At 29.8% G+C, this 21,932-nt stretch overlaps 4 protein-coding genes across 4 annotated transcripts; 3 read left to right on the top strand and 1 right to left on the bottom strand.

Moving 5' to 3' along the window:
- Positions 1 to 1,500: 1,500 nt before the first annotated feature.
- LOC113387938 lies at positions 1,501 to 2,740 on the top strand. The gene is made up of 5 exons (XM_026625320.1): positions 1,501 to 1,579; positions 1,652 to 1,844; positions 1,910 to 2,279; positions 2,350 to 2,446; positions 2,510 to 2,740. The coding sequence occupies exons 2-5, from the start codon at positions 1,719 to 1,721 to the stop codon at positions 2,733 to 2,735; spliced, it is 819 nt and encodes a 272-aa protein (XP_026481105.1). The 5' UTR covers positions 1,501 to 1,579; positions 1,652 to 1,718; the 3' UTR covers positions 2,736 to 2,740.
- A 475-nt stretch (positions 2,741 to 3,215) lies between these two features.
- LOC113388060 (nucleolar GTP-binding protein 2) lies at positions 3,216 to 5,782 on the top strand. The gene is made up of 4 exons (XM_026625470.1): positions 3,216 to 3,364; positions 3,429 to 3,641; positions 3,782 to 4,454; positions 4,677 to 5,782. The coding sequence occupies exons 2-4, from the start codon at positions 3,432 to 3,434 to the stop codon at positions 5,780 to 5,782; spliced, it is 1,989 nt and encodes a 662-aa protein (XP_026481255.1). The 5' UTR covers positions 3,216 to 3,364; positions 3,429 to 3,431.
- A 174-nt stretch (positions 5,783 to 5,956) lies between these two features.
- On the bottom strand, positions 5,957 to 7,142 carry LOC113387810 (viral IAP-associated factor homolog). Its single transcript, XM_026625188.1, has 2 exons — positions 6,941 to 7,142; positions 5,957 to 6,862 (listed from the first exon to the last, which is right to left on the bottom strand). Exons 1-2 carry the CDS (start codon positions 6,944 to 6,946, stop codon positions 6,176 to 6,178), a joined length of 693 nt encoding a protein of 230 aa, XP_026480973.1. The 5' UTR covers positions 6,947 to 7,142; the 3' UTR covers positions 5,957 to 6,175.
- Positions 7,143 to 7,714: 572 nt separating this feature from the next.
- On the top strand, positions 7,715 to 18,050 carry LOC113388058 (protein virilizer; the record flags this gene model as incomplete). Its single annotated transcript, XM_026625469.1, is given in 8 exon segments — positions 7,715 to 7,840; positions 7,842 to 8,705; positions 8,737 to 9,660; positions 9,726 to 12,386; positions 13,608 to 13,824; positions 16,574 to 16,761; positions 17,176 to 17,285; positions 17,632 to 18,050. Coding segments are annotated over 8 exon segments (5,289 nt in total), but the record flags the coding sequence as incomplete, so codon positions are not given.
- Between the last annotated feature and the right edge of the window lie 3,882 nt (positions 18,051 to 21,932).

Genomic DNA, 21,932 nt, shown 5'->3' with positions numbered 1-21,932 from the left:
AACATAAATTTATCTATGAAAAAGGGATAGAATTCTTTAAGAATAAGACTAAATATCTGATCCGGACCCGCTGAATTAGTAACTTTTATCGATAGAAAGGTTTGCTTTAGTTCTTTAAATTTACAGGATAAAGAACGAATGTAGAATTATTTCGCGCGGATGGAGATTTAGTCGAACTAATGGTGATCGAGTTAATTGCGGTTGTTAATTTAGACGCTTCGGTGACAAAAAAGTGATTAAATTTATTAGATATGAATACCTTATCAATAATCTTGTCGCCGTTAATTGTAAGACAATCAATATGTGAAGATTTAGTTTTCGTATTAATTTCCGAGTTAATTAAGGACCAAATTATTTTCTGTTTATTTGCTGAATTAAAAATCAAGTTCTCGTTGAATTTGATCTTCGCTAAATTGATTAGATCATTTAAAGTTGCCCTGTTATTTCAAAAAATAAATTGTAAAAGCCATATGTTATCATTATGCACCGATAATCTCTCAAGAAATGCTAATCTTTTAAGTGAAATTCTCAACCCTTTAGTTAGCCAAGGAGTTGAAATATTATTTTTTGGGCAAACGGTTTTCTTAATGAGAGGAAAAGCTTGATTGAAGTTGAATAAAAATGTAGAAATAAAGTTGTCGAACATTGTATTTGAGTCTTTGGACTTGTTAAGTAAGGTTCATGATTCATTTTCCAGAAGACATTTGAAAATCAATTTATTTGATTCATCAAAATAACGTTTGTGTAAGATAAAGGTAGTTTAGAAGTTGAAAAATTACAAAAATTTAATATTATGCCTCGATGGTCTGAAAGAGTGGTACTTATAACAAGCAAATCAAAGTCTTTTAAATTGGTGAAGAAATTATCAATGCAAGAAAAACGAGTAGGTTCATGAATAGTACGAGTTAAACCAAAAGACTGCATATTCAAATTGAATTCAATGGATGGTTTCGATTGCTTATCAAAGTGTATATTAAAATCGCCGCAAACAATAATTTTGGAATATTTATCAAAAAGGTTATGAATCAATTCGTACATCAGCGAGATGAACATATATATGTTATATGTTATAACATTCAGGTCAGGTGATCGATAAACGCATATAAGGCACACGACGACATTTGAGAGATTAATTTCAACAGCACAATATTCAAAAAGTTTTTCTACTTGAAGAGTATTAGTATGAACGAGTTTAGAACGAATGAAATCACTTGCAAAAATGCACACACCTCCGTGGCCATATTGAGTTCGACAGAAATGAGAAGATAAATTATAACCTTTAATTTTAATTAATTCAAGATCCGACTTTTTTAACCAGTGTTATATACAATAATATACAGTTATATAAGGTCTATGTTTTGCTTGCAATAATTTTTCGGCGCACTTTGCGAACGGATTCGTGCAATGTAGACGAGCCATTACACAGAGTTGCCATTTTGTTGGTACCCCTTGGTCTAAAGCCGTCTAAAGCTGAATGTCAAAATCTAATTCTAGGTTAATAATTATTTAAACAGACAAAGAACGTATATAACAGAAAAATATTTTTTATATTCCGGCTTGTTTATTTCAGAAGTTCTATGTATTGATTTATTCTTTACGTGGATTAATTTCCGAATGTGTTAGCAATTGTAATAATATTCGTGTTTTGCAGTGCCTATTTAGTTTGTATATAAAATACATTTATTTTATTAAATGAGTAATTAAAAACTGCTAATAAAATGGAACCTTCTTGTCGTGTATGCAACAATTACGTACTACCATTATTTCCATTTACGACGATATTAAACTTCGACCAAGAAGATAAAAGCTTTGCAAATATATATGAAACCGTGACACAAAAAAAGGCATGATTCAATTTAATGAATAATTAAGTATGTAAAACATATTGATTTCTTTATTTCATTTTTAGGTATGTGAAAAATCAAGCACACTAAATGAAGTGTGTTTGGTATGTTCTCAAAGTATTATAAGAGCTTACATCACTATTAATAAATTAAAAAGTCAAAGTCAGAAGAATGCAGAGGTTTCAAGTATTAATGAAGATTTTACATCTACTACGAACTATGGCAGCACAAGTGTAAACAAAGACAAGAATTGTAATAAGAGTACACCAGAATTGAAATCAAATAATAATCCAACTAAAAATGTAGTACATACAAAACCAAAATCTCCAAAATTAAAAACTGCAATCAATGATGATCATAGCAAAACACTTGTTCGATGTCGATTTTGTAAAAAGATTTTATATGGGCATCAAATAGCTGCACATGCTAAAATATGTTAGTTACTATACAGTTAATAGTTGTTCATGTTTTTATCCTTGTATATTTCAGTATTTTATTATTTCAGGTACTAAGCCTGATGATTTGAAAATTGTTTTGAATGATTCAGCTAAAAGTTCAGTAAAAATTGGTAGTCAAAATGCAAGGAGTGATAACAAAGATGTGTAAGTATTTACTGCATAAGAATCAATTTATTTGCATAATATTAACTAAATCAACTATTTCAGGCAAAGAAATACTGTTCAAACTAACACAGTTAAAAATCCATCTTTAAACAGCGAAAAACCTAGTGCTACAGTAAATAATGGAAAAGTCACGAAATCAATAGATTGTTTACTATTATGTAGGCTTTGTAATCAGAAATTGTATATGTCACAAATGAATGAGCATAAGAAAAATTGTTCAAAAACAAGTATAATTCAAAACTCAAGTAACAAAAATCAAATTAGTTAATATATAAGCCCATTTTGGCATTATACAACTTTTTTAAATTTTTTTATTAAAATTCTGTTATTAATCTTTATTTTTATGAGCATGATATATTCATATTCATTCATACATAATTTTCTATGATAAATAGAAATAGATTAGACTTGAAATAATTATAAAAATAGAGTTTTTGATTTTGTAATTACATTAACATGTTACAAAGTATATGATAATAAACCTTGTTCATTTGTAATTTATATATAACTATTTTTTTATTTTGGTAATATTTCAATAATAAAAAAGTAATTACTTTCTATAATTAATTATTAATAAAGTACACGATAGTAAATCGTTTTTCTGTTTATCCTTTTGTTTTAAACAAAAAACGGGCATCAAAAGATGTCACACCAAGATGACAGTTGACATTGACTTATCGTGTGAGGGTGTGAGGTGTCACAGAAGTGTCAATCCAAATACAGATGAAGTTCAACACGATTCACAGCCGGTATGTTGGTGGCATTCCGGACATGCAGATTTAGCTTTATGATCATTTGACAATTGAGGTTATGTTTCTTTGAAGTCAATAACCGTGGCTCATATACACGTGATATTTGAAATTGTGAATTAATTATAAGTTGCTAGGAAAAACCAATGTAAGAAGCTACTGACATTAAGCTAATATTAGTTAATTTTTATTTTATATTAATATATTTTTAGAAAATGGCTAAAACGAAATCTACACCTGGAGCGCCCAGGAAGCAAGGGTTCAATAGGTCTGGACATTCTATGAACCCTGAAAGAAGTACTGAAGGCTTAAAAGGTGTAGCAAAACCGAGAACTAGAGCCACCATAAATAGATTGCAAATGTATAGAAATTTTAAAGCTAAGCGAGACAAGACTGGCAAAATTCTTACCCCTGCACCGTTTCAAGTAATGTTTTAATATTTTACTATACATAAACAAAATTATATTCTATTCTAAATTATATTTATTCTGGTTGTTAGCATTTAAGTTTATTTTTCTTAATCCGTTAATTTTTCTCTATCAGTAACTAATTTTCTTGCTTTTAGGGTCGTTTGTCATCTGGAACAGTTTCTCGTGTAGAGCCTAGCCAAAAATGGTTTGGTAATTCTCGAGTAATATCACAAAATGCTCTGCAAAAGTTCCAGGAAGAACTTGGTGCTGCTATGAAAAATCCCTATGATGTTGTTATGAAGCCTACAACATTACCAGTAACATTGCTAAATGAAGCTGCAAAATATTCAAGAGTTCATTTATTAAATACTGAAAGTTTTGAGAGTGTATTTGGCAAAAAGAAAAAACGAAAGAGGCCAAATTTAAAAGTTTCTGATGTTGTATCATTAAGCCAAACCGTGCAAGATTCTACTGAGAAATATGACGATCAGAAAGATCATGATAGAGTTAAAGAAGATGATGGTGTTAAAGATACTGTGCGTGATTGGGTTTTTGGTGCCGGCCAGAGTAAACGAATTTGGAATGAACTTTATAAAGTTATTGATTCCTCTGATGTTTTGCTTCAAGTGTTAGATGCACGTGACCCAATGGGTACCAGATCTCCACATATTGAAAAGTTTTTGAAAACTGATAAAGCACACAAACATTTGATATTTATATTGAACAAAGTGGATTTAGTACCAACTTGGGTTACGCAAAGATGGGTGGCAATTTTAAGTGCAGAATATCCAACGGTTGCTTTTCATGCTTCACTCACTCATCCATTTGGTAAGTAGTTTTATATTTTATAACTTATATGATTGAAAGCAGATATTTGTAAAATTATATATTTGTACATACAAATGAAAATGTATACTTATGATTTTTGTTTCTTTTTGTTGAAAAATAAAGCTCAGTTGATTCATCAAATTTTCAAGTAATATTCTAAAATAATTCTTAGTGTTTTTCTTATCAATTTTAACTTAATTGTTACTTTATTTTCTCAAATAGGTAAAGGATCACTCATAAATCTGCTTAGGCAATTTGGAAAACTTCACATAGACAAAAAACAAATCAGTGTTGGCTTTATTGGCTATCCAAATGTAGGCAAATCATCAGTTATTAATACTTTGCGCTCAAAAAAAGTATGCAAAGTGGCTCCAATAGCTGGAGAGACAAAAGTTTGGCAATATATTACATTAATGAGACGTATCTATTTAATTGATTGCCCTGGAGTTGTATATCCTTCAGCTGAAACTGATGCTGAAAAGGTTTTGAAAGGAGTTGTTAGAGTAGAACTAGTCCAAAATCCTGAAGATTATGTGAGCTTTGTTTTAGAAAGGGTTAGACCTGAATACATGCAAAAAACTTACAAGGTGGATCATTGGGATTCTACAATAGATTTTTTGGAAAAGTTAGCTGCACGTACTGGAAAATTATTAAAAGGTGGTGAACCAGATACTGTTATTACTGCAAGAATGGTGTTGAATGATTGGCAAAGAGGAAAACTTCCATTTTATGTAGTTCCACCTGGATATGAAAGTAAAAATCTCAGTGAAAATGGCAATGAGATAAAAGAGGACAAAACAGAAATATCTGTAAAAGAAACTGATACTCCAGAAAAGGCATGTGAAGTTGAAAGTAAAGAAGATGATAAATCTGAAAATAAACTAACAGTTGTTCAAGATTTTCGTAAAATTCGTGTAGGGTTAGAATTTGGGGAAGAAGATGATATTAAGGAACTAGAACCAATACATGGATTGGATGATTCAAAGAAGAAAAATAAGCAAAAAGTTAAAAAAATTCAGGAAGAAGAAGATTCATCTGATTTTAGCGATTTCTACTCACATTCTGAGGGAGAATATGATGAAGCAATATTTGAATCACCATCTAAAGCAAAGAAATCTAAGATTCAAAGTGGCAGTGGTGTTTTTGAAGTAGAAGTTGTTAGTAATCCCACAAAGAAAACAAATCAAGCTGAACCACCGGTTAAAAAATTAACTAGCAGGCAAAGAAGAGCATTGGAAAGAGCACAGATGCGGAGAAAAACTGGTAGTACTTTTTATAAAGAAACGAATGTTAAGAATAGGAATAGAAATAAAAGAAAACCTATTTAACTATTATGTATTGTTTTATTTTAATTCATGTCAAAATTACTGATTTTATAAAAATAACAATATAATATTAAATATAAAAAATGTTAGATAATTGCACATTATATAAAAATTAGGATTCCATCAAATGTTTTTTCAAATTTTTTGTTTTAATTTTTGTCACTTAATTCTCACACTTTGTTAAATAAATATATAGAGTATATATTAACTACAGATAATGCAGATAAAAACAAAAGCAGTAAATGCATTTTCAATTCTTGTATCTACATTTTCTTAAATATATTTAATGATATTTTTTATTGAGGATTTTTCTTAATCAGAATTGTATTCTTCATAGTCCAACATGTTGTAAAAAAAATTGTTTGCATATGTACCAGATTAATGATTAATAGAAGATTACCAGTCATTGGAATCGGCCAAATCACTGAATAATTTATCTTTAACAACTGGCCTGGGATCATCAGTGATATCAGTATTGACTGCACCAACTTTTCCAATTAAATACTCAAATTCATCATAAGAAATATTTGGACCGCGTAGCTCTATGGGTCCAATAAACTGTTTTTTCATTTCACCCTCAAAGTAGATAAATATACTGGGTAAATTTTTTTCAGGGTAGTTTGGTATACAAGTTGTAGCTATTGCCTTTAAAAATTTTGTTGTTTTAAACTTCTGGGAAAGCACTGCCATGTGTTGATTCAGAAGAGCACATAAAGGAATGCCTTGCTTGTATAAATGTAAAACGACCCAAATTCCGTTACCAGCTTTGTTCACCTCTTGTACATAGTCCTGCCCAGAAATTTCACCAACTGAACCAAATATAGTTTTACTAGCTAATTGTTTCAATTCAGCTATTCTTTTGTTTCGATACTCTAATAATACAGCTTCATCTTCTGAGTCTTCTAATTCATCTAATTCATCCAAGTTTAATTCTGATAATTGTTTGCCATTTTGGTTAACTTTCTTATCAATAGTATTTTCTAACATTTCAACAATTGTTTCTTCTGTAATTTCTTTCTCCTTTGGAGGAATAATTCCCTTAGCCCTAAGGACATCATTCCACTCAGTATCTTCATTTGGATTCTGGGTAGAAAAATAATTTTACATTATATAAATAAAACAGTGGTAATAAATACATAATAATGATTTTATAAATCTAACCTGCATCTTTAGTATTAATGTAAAAGGAGTTTTAATGAAGGTTTTCTAATTCTAATTATAACACAACTATTCCACGAAACTGTTCTGGTCGGATGGATAACTCACTCATTTTTAGAACGAATAAAGATAGTGGGATCATAATCGATTAATCGAAATTTTGATTGGTTTATAACAAAACATTATAAACATTATTCAACTACAAATTAAATAATATAACTGCAGTGAAACATTCTTAACTTAACTCATTAAGATTAAAATAACATTCTTTTTAATTTCAGTAGTGTTCCACTTGAAACTTCAATTTGGCACCACTAGATATCTATTTCAACATTGAAAGACAAGACAAGTCTTAAACCAAAAACCGACAAGATGGACGCGACCGAATAAGTTTGCGGTTAATTTTTATTTATTTACGAATGATATTATTTTATAAATATGTGATTTTCAAGACGAATTTGTGATGAAATTATTAATATAATATAAGTGTACAATGTTTTTCTTTCGAATGTCATAAAATATATCAATCAATAGGAATTATAAAATGATAGACGTTCCAGAATTATTATTTTTTGATACTTTTTCACACGAAAGTAGTGAGGTATGGAAATTATTAATTTTTAAAATATATTATATATTTAAGGCAACATTTCTGATAATAATAATAACGCAATATTTAATTATATGTATATGACACATAACCTTAATACACAAAGTAGAAAATTTCTTAAAATCTATGATAAAATTATCGAACATTCATATTATTACTATTAAATAATCGAATTTTTTGTCAATGATTTAAGCAAACCTGGAGCCTCGACATTTGAAAGTCTTGGAGGGTTCGAGTACAGCCAAAATGGTAGAATACATTTAGAATGTGAAGCAACTGAAGATGTTCGTAAAAATTCCAACAGATGGGCTAGTATTGCGTGGGTGGTATACAACAATAACACTGGCTGTATATGGGTGTGTCACCAAAAATATTGCAGAAACTATTCCACCGACACCAGTTTCTGGTGCTCAGAGCTCTGTTAACCCAGTCATGCAGATACATCCTGAAACAGAACATCAACAGCAACAGGCAATTACTCCCATTCAAAATACTGAGTGGCAGCAACAGGAAATGCCTTCAATGATGCAAATAGATAATTATATTGATGGTCAAGCCTCTACTGATGTTTATAATACACCAGGATATAATGAAAGTTATGAGAGTCAAGCCTACACTAATAATTATTATGATCCGAATGTTCCTAAAGATCCTAGAACATTTCAGCATGATGAAAATGAAGATTGGCAAAATACAAGAGATAAAACTACAACTAATGTTACACCATTATCAGAACAACATGAGATTGAGATATCAAGAACTCATCGAAGATCGACCTCAAGTGATGGAAATTGTGATAGGAAACAAAGTGCTGGTTATTCACGATCACCAAGTCGCGACCGAGACTATAAAAAGCTTGATTATAGATCTAGATCACCAAGTACGGAATATAGGTCTAACTATAGCCATAAAAGAGATCATAGATCTCGAGATTCATCTTATGATAATGATCGAAGTTATAATCGTTGCCGAGATACGAGTTACGACCGAGATGAAGTTAAAGCTAAACGTCCCAGAACACCTCCAATGGAAAGACCAAGAACACCAGAAGAATTGGATATCAAGTTATCACCTGTCGACTCCTTACAATCTGAAGATGAAAAATTGCCAGAGTATGATTCCAAATATAATTTAAGTAAAGGCAAAAACCATCCAATAGAGACAAATTGACAAAAATTTATATAATGAACTTGATGATAAAAAGATAGAGAGAATAAAAGTTATAAGTCCGCGATCAATGAATAATACACCCGGTACACCATTGGAATCTCCAGCCGATGAGGGTTTGTCTGTAGACGAAGAACAGTTTGAACCAATTCTAAGTGATGAAGATATTGCTGATGAAAATGATAGCCAATTTGCTGACGATTACGACTACATGGAATACTTAAATAATGATGATATTGTTAAATTATTTGATCCGTTTAATATGGAACTAATTAAATATAAGAAGGAAGCAGATAATGAAGTATCAGAAAATTTATTGACCTTGTGTCATATTTTAAAAGAAAATATGAACATTTGTTCAGTAGAATCTTTTAAACTATTAACAACAGATTTGAAAGAAGCCTGGATTGAAGTTTTAGAACAATTACCTAGTTTGCTTAATACCATTTCCTCAAAGGAAATATTATCAATTGATAAAGATATTCTTGATCTTTTGATCTGTTGGTTAGATATCAGTTTGCAATTTGATTTGGCCTTATCCAATCAGCAGCCTGGTTTTAAAATCCGACACATTAAATGCGGAATAAGAGTATGTGAAAGTTTCTGTATGCATCATGATGTATTCAAAACAGTTTTATCCAGAAAACATAATGTAATAAAATCTTTGTTGGATCTTTATTTCAAAGATTACATGTCATTGTCAATTAAATTAATGATTATCAAAGCTTTGGACATGCTGCTAAGCAATGCAAAAACTGTAGAATATTTTCTCGAAAATGAAGATCTTCAGATTGTAGATGAGTCTAAGAATATACTCACAGGCAACGGTTATAAAATATTGTTGTCCATGTTGCAGAAAAATCCATTGTCTCGAATTAAATTTGCAATAAAATCTTTATTAAGAAAATTGCATATATTTGAAGTATTGAAAAAGCTGAAACGAACTGTTCTTTTATGGTGTAAAGAGGAATAGACTTTAATACAAAACACGAAGAAATTTTAGAAAGCGAGATAGAATTAGTGGCACAATGTCTGAATGATATTAAAGATGTTTATGTCAAAAATCTCTCTTTGGCACAACCTAGAAGATTTTTACCTGTTAATTCGCAGTTTGATACATCATACGAAGCATATGATCGCACTGCCTTGTTTGACTTTTTTGGTGCACATAAAACATTAGAATGCATTTCGTTGATTTTTAACCATCCAGCAGCAGCAAATATATCAATTTTAATTTCTCCAATTATTGAACTATTAACAGTTATATGCAAGAACTATGATGGTTTAGTATTTTTAAGTGAAAATTTGGCCATTGTTAATGTGTTAGTACGAAGTTTATTACAGACGCATTGCGAAGAGGAATTAGTAGATGTTAGGTCTCAGAATTTAGGACTAGAAATATCATATAAACTACAGACTTTGTATCACATGGAGTACTTGTCTGATATTTATAAGCAAAATAATGAATTTGTAGATCAGCTCCATTATCTTTTCTGTTTGTGTCTAAATTCTACAGGAAGAGTACATGTTTCTGATGTTTTGGCAATGAGTAATCACATTAAAGTACTCCTTAGCATATTTATGACGGAAAAGCCTGAATCAAAGTATAGAGATGAGACCGGGATTAAATTAAAATCAACTGCACTAGGTTATGCAGTAGACCTAATTGATATTGTGGTAAAAAATGTTTCTGATGTTTCTTATCTGAAAAAATATGGCAAAAAAATTTTGGAATTGACTAGACAACATGAATACTATGAAACAAGTGTGGCATCTAAATTACAAGAAATTTTAGTATATGTATCACCTATTGATAGAGGCAATATTTTTAATTGTGATGATATATCGGGGTTATGTGAGTTTTTGAAGAAATGTGTTGACACAGCAACTGCTTTCCCTGGTGATTTAATCACATGTGTTCGTGTTCTAAAATTCCTAGCAATCTCAGAAAAAGATGGATTTCAAAGCAAACCAGACCACATTGAACTTAAATATAAACATGTGACCTTGCAGTTATATTCTGGTGATGGAGTTAGCAGCTTAGTTCAAATTCTAGAAAAAATTTGTTCGCATTTTGCACAACCCGGACTACACACTTCCAACTTGGTGTCAAACCAAGGCTTATTAGCGGCTCAAATTATATATCCATCATGTCAACTTTTAAGAAAAATGCTTAGTTATGTAATAGCTTGTCGGGATAACATGTTCAAAGATTTGACCGCAATTAGTACTTTGCTTAAAGTATATAATCTTATGTATAATTACCCAATGAATTGTCCAGCTTGGTCAATGTCCAGAAAAATTTTAGAAGAAGTTGTTAACACCTTATTGGCATATACACAACCCATATCTTTAGAAATGAATGATACAGAATCTTTACAGAAAAGCTTATGGAGCTTATTAATTGGGGAAATTTTAAAATTCACAATGGACGGCCCTAGTTGTTTCATACCAGGTTTAATGGTATTATCAGAAATGCTACCTCTACCACTACCTTTAATGACTAAACAATATATAAATGATGATGAAATTAATACAATATTGACATATAGAAAACTGTGGTCAGCACATTTACATTGTCAGCAAACTGCTCTAATGGAAATGATACAAACCTTATGCCAATCTAGCTTCCAACCTCTCAATTACATTTTGCGTAAAGTTTGTTTACAGATTGCTGATCTTGCGCCTAATATGGCAGTATTAGTTTCCAAAGCTTTAATTGATCTGTTACTAGAAGAGTCAATAACAATTCCATTGAATCAAAATGCATCAAGGTTACTTTATTTCTTTGCATGCCTTTTGTCACATGGAAGTATTAAAATATCAGTGGTTTCTTCCATCACAAGTAGTTTTGTTACATTTTTGTGTACAGTGCTTAGGACAGCGAATGACTCAGCTACACATTTGCAAGGACAAGATTATGTGCTCAATATTATCCAAAGTATTTTTGATACAGAAATTAAACTTGTGAGTTTTGATGGTGATTTAGATCAGTTTTTGGCAAATGTCATTCCTAGTAAAGACATTTTTATTGCTTTGATAACAGGAGTGTTAGAAAATGTTATCCAAGTGAATTCTTTATCATGTTTGCCAGCTGTAATACGGATATTGAGTCTTATAGCTGAACATAATTATGGATTTTATTATATGAAACAATTTTTACTGAAGAAACCGTTAGTTGTGCTAACAATATTCCAAAGGATTTTAGATCTTTTTAAAACTAATTCAGACTGTTTAACGTTGTTAAGTACTTTACTAGAATTTTTACAGTATATATCAGTGTCTGAAGAAATAGATAGCATTTTACCAAGACGGACTTCTATTTTATCCCACCAGGATCTAATTACAGCGGTAGCTTGGGAAGATAACAAAGAACATCCAATCCAACTTTTGGACAAAATGCTTCATGAATCATTGCAAGAGGGCAATGAAGAAATTTATAGCAGAGTTAAGGAGAATTTGAAAAAATTTCTGAGTATCTTAGAAAAATCAAGTGAGAATTCAGATAACAATGCAGAGTTACTAATAGAACCTTCATTGCCAGAGCCTTTGAATCTTATAACACAATTTAATAAAAGAATTGTACATGTTGGTGAAGTAAATGAAGATAAGTTGACTTCATCATATTGGTTTAATATGTCTAATTGTGATGAAGAACAAGAAATGGATCAGGTTTGTTATAACTTTAGATTAACTTATTTATTATTTATTAAGAAATCTATATATTTTTTTGTTACTATTATACACACATATACACAGAACGCTTGCATACATATATATGTACTTATACTTAATTGTAATTAATATTTTTACAGAGCAGAAGTAATACAGTATTTGTTAACTTTAATAATATTATTATGTTAGTTTGTCTCAATGTTAAAGATATGGAGACAGTTGTGTTGTAAGAGTAAAAGTAAACTCATTCATTTGTAATCAAATTCATTTGGTGGACCAGAGCATTTACCTTCTTTGAATGAAAAATCACTGAAACAAATATAATAAGACAATTTTGACATGTTTTTTTTTAAGGCATTGTTGCCATAAACAGCGCATGAGTTATGTGAGCTTAAGATGTCATTTTGACCTTTGCAGAAATAAAAAAGCAAAATATGACAAGACTTTTTTCAACAACATTGTCGTTTTTTATTTGATTTTCCATCTTTCAACAAACTTTTTATTGATAGACATTTAAATTGCCTACTATTAATTAACAAAAGATCCTTTACATTCATTATTTGATATTTAATAATTTAAAAAACATTCGATTTGTATTTATAAGGAGGCTTGTTGATTAATTTTTGGCAAAGGCAGGTCTAGCCGTTCCGTAGATACGGGACTAAAAGTGCCAAAAAGGGTACCTCAGTTTTTAAGAGAACGGAGCGTCCGATTTTAATAATTCAAAAAAGATTTTACTTGTATGGACAAGATGAAGAACTGATTAAATTTTTGCGAAGGCAGGTCTAGCGGTTTTGGAGATCAGCCAATTAGACATATGCACATCAAATTATCAGATATTTTAATAATGTGCATCAATTTTGTTTACAATTCTGTGGGTTCCGTAACATCGTTTGTCTCTTTGCAGCTAAAGCAGTGCGATTGCTTTAGAAAAAAGTTCAAAATTTCCAAAATATTTCAAAATAAAAAAAATTTTCAAAAATTTTATATTTCTCAAAAATCTTTTTCTTTCAAAAATTAAAAAAAAAAACAATCTTTTTTAGAAAAAAAAACTTTTGGTACGGGAAATACAGCAATTTGCCTTAAGGCACGATGTCATACACCACTAGTTTTTATTTATGCATGAGTATGAATGGTAATAATAATATAGATTACTGGCAATATAGTTTTTATTTTAAACACTAATTATTCAAGCTAATTTTAATTGTTTAATCTTAGACAACATGTGATCTTTCTGAGATTGTTCGAACTTTGCTTCCTTCTGAAACCAATATTATATCTGATGTTAAAAAACTACTTCGGTTGTCCAGCGATGGGAATGAAAGGGATGATGATGGTACAGATAGTATTATTAATAACAGTAATTCTAGTGCCAGACCAATGTTCCGCACAATGAAGATGGATGTAAATAAGGAGAATAATCGAATGCCATTTGGTAAGAACTTTATTGCTTTCAATCCTTCGATATTTTTAGTTCAAAAATTTAAAATATATTCTTATATTTTATGAATCACATGTGAATACAACATTTTCAATATTCATTGTATGTTCAAAACGAAATCACAACCATTTTTTTTGATGGATTAGCTTCTATAGAACTAGGATACATACCTATTTGATACAAATATATGGAAGTTTTCAAACTTATGATGAAGAGATAGAAATAATTATTAAATGCTTAAAAAAATATTTTTATTTTGAGTTACATGTACTATTCATATACAAATCAAATACAAATTAATATTATTGAAACGCTATAATCATTTTGCTATGTTTTTGTATTTGTTTAGTTTTAAATGGAATCGAACAACTACGTTATTATTTGTTTGTTATTTAAATTAAAACCACTAAATTAACAGAAATGATTTCTGTGTTGTGTTCATAAATTTTTGGTTATAAGAAAATTTTTGAAATATATTGAATACTTGTAACTTTTTCATTATGGTAAATTTTGATAACAAGAAATTTTGTCTGAACTTGAGTGAAATATGTTTAAGTAATACTATAAAATCCAATATTTTGTAGACAATATTAAACATTAAACAGCTAAATTTTGACACATATAAAATGATTAAGAATAAAAAATATAATACCTATCTATAATTCAGACAAATGTAATGCAAACTAATAATATAAATCCAATCACATGATTTGTTAACTTCCTGAAGGAGAAGTTTATGTTTTCATCAAAAAATCCGATTCGCTAATTTTATATTTCCTCGACGTTTCAAGCCATTTTGAATCGAATGAGACTAAATTTGGAAAAAGTATGTGTGTGTGTGCGTGTGCATCAACAGATTTTTTGTCGTAAATCGCCGTTTTCTCAAAAACGGCTGGATCGATTTCAAAAATTTAAAAGCCATTTGATGTATCTTGATGAGGACTATCGTTTGTCAGTTTTGTGCGACGATCGGACGAGATGTTTCTTTATAAATAGCAGAAAAGTGAAAAATTTTTCGTCCACGTTTTAGCCCGAAATTCTGAATAGATTATGAAAATTCAAAAACCGTTCGAAAGATATTGGTTGGGAATCGTGCTGATTAGTTTTTGGTAAAGATCGGCCGGGCCGTTTTCTTGTAATAAAGTTTTAAAAAATTTTTTTTCGATGATCTTTATTATTATTTTTTTGACGGTAGATACCATAGTCTTCTATATATATATATATATATATATATATATATATATATATATATTACGGCCTTACGACAATTGGCTTAACTTTAAAAATTCGTCAAAGTTTGCAAAAATTGGTATTGTTTTTTTGGCATTTGTCAAAGTTACATCTTTCATCGACGTTTTCTCAAAAACGCCTGAAACGATTTCAGAAAATTTAAAAGCCATTTGATGTATCTCGATGAGGACTATCGTTTGTCAGTTCTGTGCGACGATCTGCCAAGCCGTTTCTTCGTAATTTGGAAAAAAGTGTTAAACTTTTCGTCCACATTTAAGCTCATACTACCGAATCGATTTTAAAAAATCATACTTGTTCGAAAGATATTAATTGGGAAAGATACTGATTAGTTTTAGGTGAAAATTTATCGAGCCGTTTTCTTGTAATTAACTGTTGAAAAAAAAATTTAAGCCGATTTTGATGGAACTTGGTTTTGGCGACATATATCATGGTCTTATAGATCTTACTTAAATATTACGGCTTTACAAGTAGTTAATTTTAAAAATTTATCAATGTTTGAGAAAATGAGTAGTTTTTTGACGTTTGTTAAAATTAAAATTAGACAATTTACTTGCATAACGATAGGTCTTAATGAACATACTAAAACTAAACCATTAAAAACCTACGGAAACTGGTTCAATTATAAAAATTATTGATTTGTGAAAATTTGCTGTTAGAAAATACTCCGAGTTAACGTGTTTGTCCGTTTTCAAATATGTGTAATAAATGCACGCGGAATACTTTTAATCACTCCTAAATTAATTTATTTTTTATTGATTAAGTCGATTATTTACACATATCGGGAAGTTCATGTAACTTACCTTAAGGCAAAATACCAATACTAACTAGTTGTAATATGTTTTAATATAATGTAGCGGTTTGAGTTGGCCTTGGTTATCGGATGCAAAATAAACGATTAAGTCATGATATATTGTTTCATAAAACGATCAATTTTTTTATAAGTTTTATACATTTTGAATATTTTTAACTCCCCGTAGGGTAAGTTATAGTAACGGGTCGAAAATCGAAAATGAAAATTTTTACATATCTTCACGTTTCAGAGGTTTTTGAACATTTTGGCGTACCTCAGAAAAAATGGATGTGTGTTTGCCTTTTGGTAAACCTGCCTCTACCTCTTTTCACAGGATTTTTTTCGGAGTTGTGTCCCGAATCCTTGGCGCTGGAACCACTTTATCTCGAACTTTTGTTTTAAACCGACGAACAAGTTTGTATTATTATTACGAAGTTTGTTGTTGTGTTCTATATGGTTTCTATTTTATTAATTAAATTTTCAACATCCCTAACGCCGTACGAAAAATCGCAAATTGCAATATATTGCTTATAAACGCGCTGACCAAGAATCACATCAGACATAACCACTAGTGCAACTTAACCGCAAATACAATTAATTTTATTAAATTATTTCCAACAATATACATTATGATTGCATTTTATGAATACATTATATGAAAATATATATTTAAGTGAAATATAAATAAATGTTACATTTCAGTTGCTCCAATGCGCGGCCGCGGCGGTTATATGGGAAGAGGTCTGCATGGTGCAAGTGGTGGGCATCATGCCATGCATGCCGGCTCTCCTGGTGGAGTTGCATCTGGACATCATACCGTTTTGGACGCATTCAGATCTAGGCCGCCAAACACTTCTCGACCTCCTTCTCTTCATGTTGATGATTTTCAGGTAAAAAGTTTTATAGAATTTTTTTTAATTTGTTGGGTTTAAATTTTCACTAACAATTTTTGCTATTGAAACTATTGTAAAAATTAATAACAAACTTTTGTTTTTTATAAACTAACATTTTACCATTTTACCAGTTGAAACTATCTCCAAAACAAATAATTTAGATATTCAAAACATTGGTTTGTTTTGTCAATGTTCAGAAGCCAATAGTTTCTTTATGCCAGTATATGAAGATTTTTAGCAATCACATTTAAATTCTATCCATCCATGCTTATTGAATTTATTATGTATCATTTACTGAATAAATATAAACAATGTAAAAACGAGCACTTTTAAAATGATACTTTGTTTGAATAAACGTAATATAATATGTAAACTCTGGAGTGGATTATAACTATTTATATTACGTTTTAGGCATTAGAAACGCGTGGAGCTCAGCCAACAGGTCCAACTGGCTATAATAGAATTCCTAGAGACTTACTGGGCACTCGTCCAGCACAGCATTTACCTCCTTATCGCCATAGGTAATTAATTCATACAATACAATTTTCCTTCAATGCTTTCGAGGACGTATCTACTGATTTAAAAAAAAACTATTTGTACTTTCTTTTTATTATGCTATATCATTATTAAAGACATTAGTAAGCACTTATCATAGAGGCTAATAACACCATTCACTTGTTGATGATTTCTAATGATGAAGCATATTCTTGACCTTATTTGGTTCTCGATTTGTAGTAATACAAATGGACCCATAATAAGTACTAAAATTAATTATAGCTTTTAAAAATGTTCATTTATGACTCAAGTTATGTTCAACTAAATATGTTCATTTAATTTTCAAGATATATAATAACTTTCTTCAAATAGCAATCGTGGACGCGTAACATCCTGGCCTTCACCACATCATGGGGGTTCTGTAGCAATAAGTGATTATCATCATGACCCAGCCTATTCTGCCGATCACTTTGGTTCACCAAATGGAACGGGCAATGGTACGGTCGTTGGCAGACAACATAGGGGGGCTCATCCTCGAGCAATAGGACAACAGAGATCTTTCATGAGATAGCACATGCAGGAACAATCTCAACCTCTATCGACTGAAGATATTGAAAATACATTAGAATTGAAACCTAGTGTATGATGTGATCCAGCAAGCCATTAATAATTTTTTGGAGTCAACTAGTGTTTAGTTAATAGCAATGTGTTCCATGATACAAATTAATAATATATAACAACTTTTTCTTGTGACCTCATGGTGCGAATCGATATTATTTTTTATGGTTGAAATAGACAACAGAATTTTAAATCATTTTATTTTAAAATTTGAATAATACTTATTTGTTTTTTGTTTATGCATCTATCGTGATTTAGCACATTCTCGTGTAAAATATAAATAGAAGAAATAATGTTTAAAAATTGACTGATGTTCACATAACTTGAAAAGTTTGGAGATGAAAGTTTATTTCTGAAGTTTATATAGTGACAATTTGTTTATTAAATGGATTTTTAAGCATATATAAATTTATATCAACAAGTCATAACAATTAAATACTTATCTGCTATTCCAATTTTTGTTTATAATTGGTGTTAAATGCAATATAATTTTCATGCAGATATGAGAGGGGACTATATGAAGTAAAGTAAAATAATAACATTGTTACTATGTCTATTTCTTTTAATAGAATATAAAATAGACATTGCAAACTAAATATTGTATTACCAATGTAAATTTTAACAAATATGACAATTTTTATATTTTAGTAAAAGTGACTATTGTATATATTGGACAGAACCTTTATTATGAAAAATATTATTATTTATTAATCAACAAAAATTGACAAAATATCTAATATGCTTAAATAAATTTGATGCAATGTGATTTAATGTTGAATTAAATTTGATACTGACTTTCGAAATGGTTATATATTAAAGAACTTGTTTTGGTGTGTAATAAGTTGTGAATTTCGTTGTTTGGTACTAGTATATTTTAAACTAATTTTATAGATTGAGCGTTGAATCATAATGTGATCTAAACATTACGAAGTTCAGATACATGAGTAAATAACAAAAGTGATATAAATTATAGTATTTGTCAGTACCACTAGTTCAGTTATTTATTGCATTTCAAGTAATTCATTAGATCAAATTTGTAACATATATTTTAATATTGTATGATGTATAATATACATAATATAATGCGTATCGCAGTCATAGCAAAAAGTTGCATCCTTGTATAATTTTATGGTGTAGACCTCTAAAATTTGCATTATTTTTGAATTTAATGAATCCTGTTTCATTATATAATGTTTTTGGGTTCTAAAGGGATAGAATTCATGCAGGATTGTGGGCTAAACATGGACGCAAAATTTTACACCTTTCTGGTAACAAAGAAATAGCTTGGCCGCGCAAAACTAATGAACGCTGGTCCTTTTCAAGTTACATCAATAGGCTTTCAAATTTTTGAAATCGATTCAGCTATTTTGGGGAAAATGTCGACGGAAGATAAAAAATCGGGTCACATACACACAGGCGCACATACTGTTTCCAAATTTCGTCTCATTCGATTCAGAATGACTTGAAACGACGCTAAAACATAAAATTAGCAAATTGCATTTTCTGCCGAAAACAAACTATCCTTCGGGAAGATTATATTATTATCCATCAATCTACTTTAATTAACTGAAAATGGATTTTAAATTCGGCTCTTTCCTAGGATTTTCGTGTCGGCATTAGTATTTGTACTTGATTTTGAGGTCACTAATTCTGCACTCATAATATTACTTTTGTACATTCACTGACTTATTCAATGGATTCTAAACTTTTCTTATAAAGATACCGAGAATAATATTTCTGAACTATTACATTCATTCTTATTTTGTTTTTTGAAAAAGATTTTGGTTTTGAATTTTTTGGAAATTGAATATGAATTCTCAAAAGATCTGATTTTTTTCAGAAATTTATAAACTTTTTAACTTCCCGAAGGAGAAGTGTTTGGAAAAAGTATGTGTGTGTGTGTGTGTGTGAACAGATTTTTTTGCCGTAAATCGACGTTTTCTCAAAAACGGTTCGACCGTTTTCAAAAATTTAAAAGCCATTCGATGTATCTCGAAGAGGTCAAAAAAATTCATGGTCTTATAGAACTTACTGAAATATTACGGCCTTACGACAAGTAGTTTAATTTTAAAAATTCATCAAAGTTTGAGAAAATGAGTAGTTTTGTTGACGTTTGTTAATATTAAAATTAGATGATTTACTTGGTATAACAATAGATTACTTGGTCTTAATGAATGTCTTTATAATGGTTCAATTATAAAAATTATTGATTTGTGAAAATTTGCTTCTAGAAAATACTCCGAGTTAACGTGTTCGTTCGTTTTCAATTATGTGTAATAAATCCTCTCGGAATAATTCTAATCACTCATAAATTAATTTGTTTATTATTGATTAAGTCGATTATTTACACATATCGGGAAGTTCATGTAACTTGCCTTATAGCTAAATACCAATACCAACTAGTTAATTTAAACTTTGGAAAATCTTAAAAGGTTATTGGGAGATACTAATAATCCTTTACAATACAGACACAATAATGAATGACAAAATTTGAAAAGGTAAACATTCTGAATTTTGATTTTTCGTAAGAGCTGAATATTAATATTATTAAATTATAATATTAATATTATTGAATAATAAATAATATTTTGTTCCTAAACTATATAAAATTTTTATATAGTAAAAAAAAAAATATATGGCTCAAGACGTTCTGAGTAAGTTACGAAAAAAAACATCTTTTTATTTAATTGTTGGAAAGTGTAATGATTTACTTGCAAAGATAAAATCGTTCGTTAGAAGTATAGAAGCTTGTTCTGATAGTCTCCACTTCATCATAACCTGTAAATTTTTTTCGATATAAACATCGTTTTGTAATGCGAATTTTTACTAAAAACTCGAACTAAAATTTTTTTAGTTCAAAGTTTTGGTCTTTGAGTCGGGGCATCGCAAACGTTTGAAGATCGCAGTAATTTGTATAAAACTCTAGTTGGAATATTTGGGGTATTAAGAACAGAAACACTGAAACTTTTGGTGGCGAATATATTTAAGTCTTCAATAGCATTTTTTACAAAAACTCTTCTACGAACCACAGTTGATAAATCACTGGAATTGGTAAATAGCCCACTACACTATTCACTTCTACGCAGCGGTACAGGTTAGTTATTCAATGTTAAATTCATTTGTTTTAATTGCTGATGCACTTTACGAAATCATAGTGCATATCTTCTAATTTTATTTTAGTCTATCAATCAATGGCTACAAATTTATCATTTTTTAAATACCGAATATACCTGTTCACTTTTCAGGTTTATGTTGCAGGTTTGGCTGTTAATGGTGAGTATCTTCTTCTTGGATGGATTTATTAATTACACGACGAATCCAAATATTTTGGATACAAGAATTGGAAGGATTGACATTGCTGAATATCGAGTAAATACAAAATTAGTAACAATTCTCAATTTCATTATAATTCTGAAACTGGATATTTACTCGAAAGCACTCCTTTTGACCGGGTAAGCCATTATGCATCGAATTCATCATTTTATATTGCTCGAAGATGGACGGCTGTAACCGATTTATTCTGAATGCAGTGTTCGCAAATTGATATTGATGAGGTAGCTATGCAACATTTATTATATTTGTAATACTTTAGAGAACTTTTATTTAAAAAATGGTATCCGAAATTTGTGAGAACATGGTACCGATAACCAGATTTTTGAAAACATCGATTTACCAAATTTACAAACAAAAATATATCGTCTGCCTTTGTGATTTATAGCATAAGATATACGTATGGGAAATTGCAGTCTTTTAAAAAGTATAACGCATTCACACAGAATTAATATATAGTATCCGCGGTAAAGGTATAATATCACCTTGGATCTTTTCACTCAAAATAATTGTTTCAATAATGTTGCCCATAATTTTTATAATTTAGTACTATATATTAATTGTTTTCAGTATTAATTCAATAAACATTATTACTTATTTCCCTATTTGCATGATATTTTAAAATCTCTTCAACCAAGTTAATTCTACATGAAATAACAATAATTTCAATTTTGGTGGAAATGGAACTCATAAAATTATGTCTACTTAACGAAAAAACAGACCTT

This window comes from Ctenocephalides felis, unplaced genomic scaffold (genome assembly GCF_003426905.1).
Source record: "Ctenocephalides felis isolate EL2017-DRISC unplaced genomic scaffold, ASM342690v1 CF-g0.4_SCAFFOLD_03572, whole genome shotgun sequence".
NCBI lineage: Eukaryota > Metazoa > Arthropoda > Insecta > Siphonaptera > Pulicidae > Ctenocephalides > Ctenocephalides felis.
Note: the sequence above shows the minus strand (reverse complement) of the source record. Positions and strands in the feature narration are given on the sequence as shown.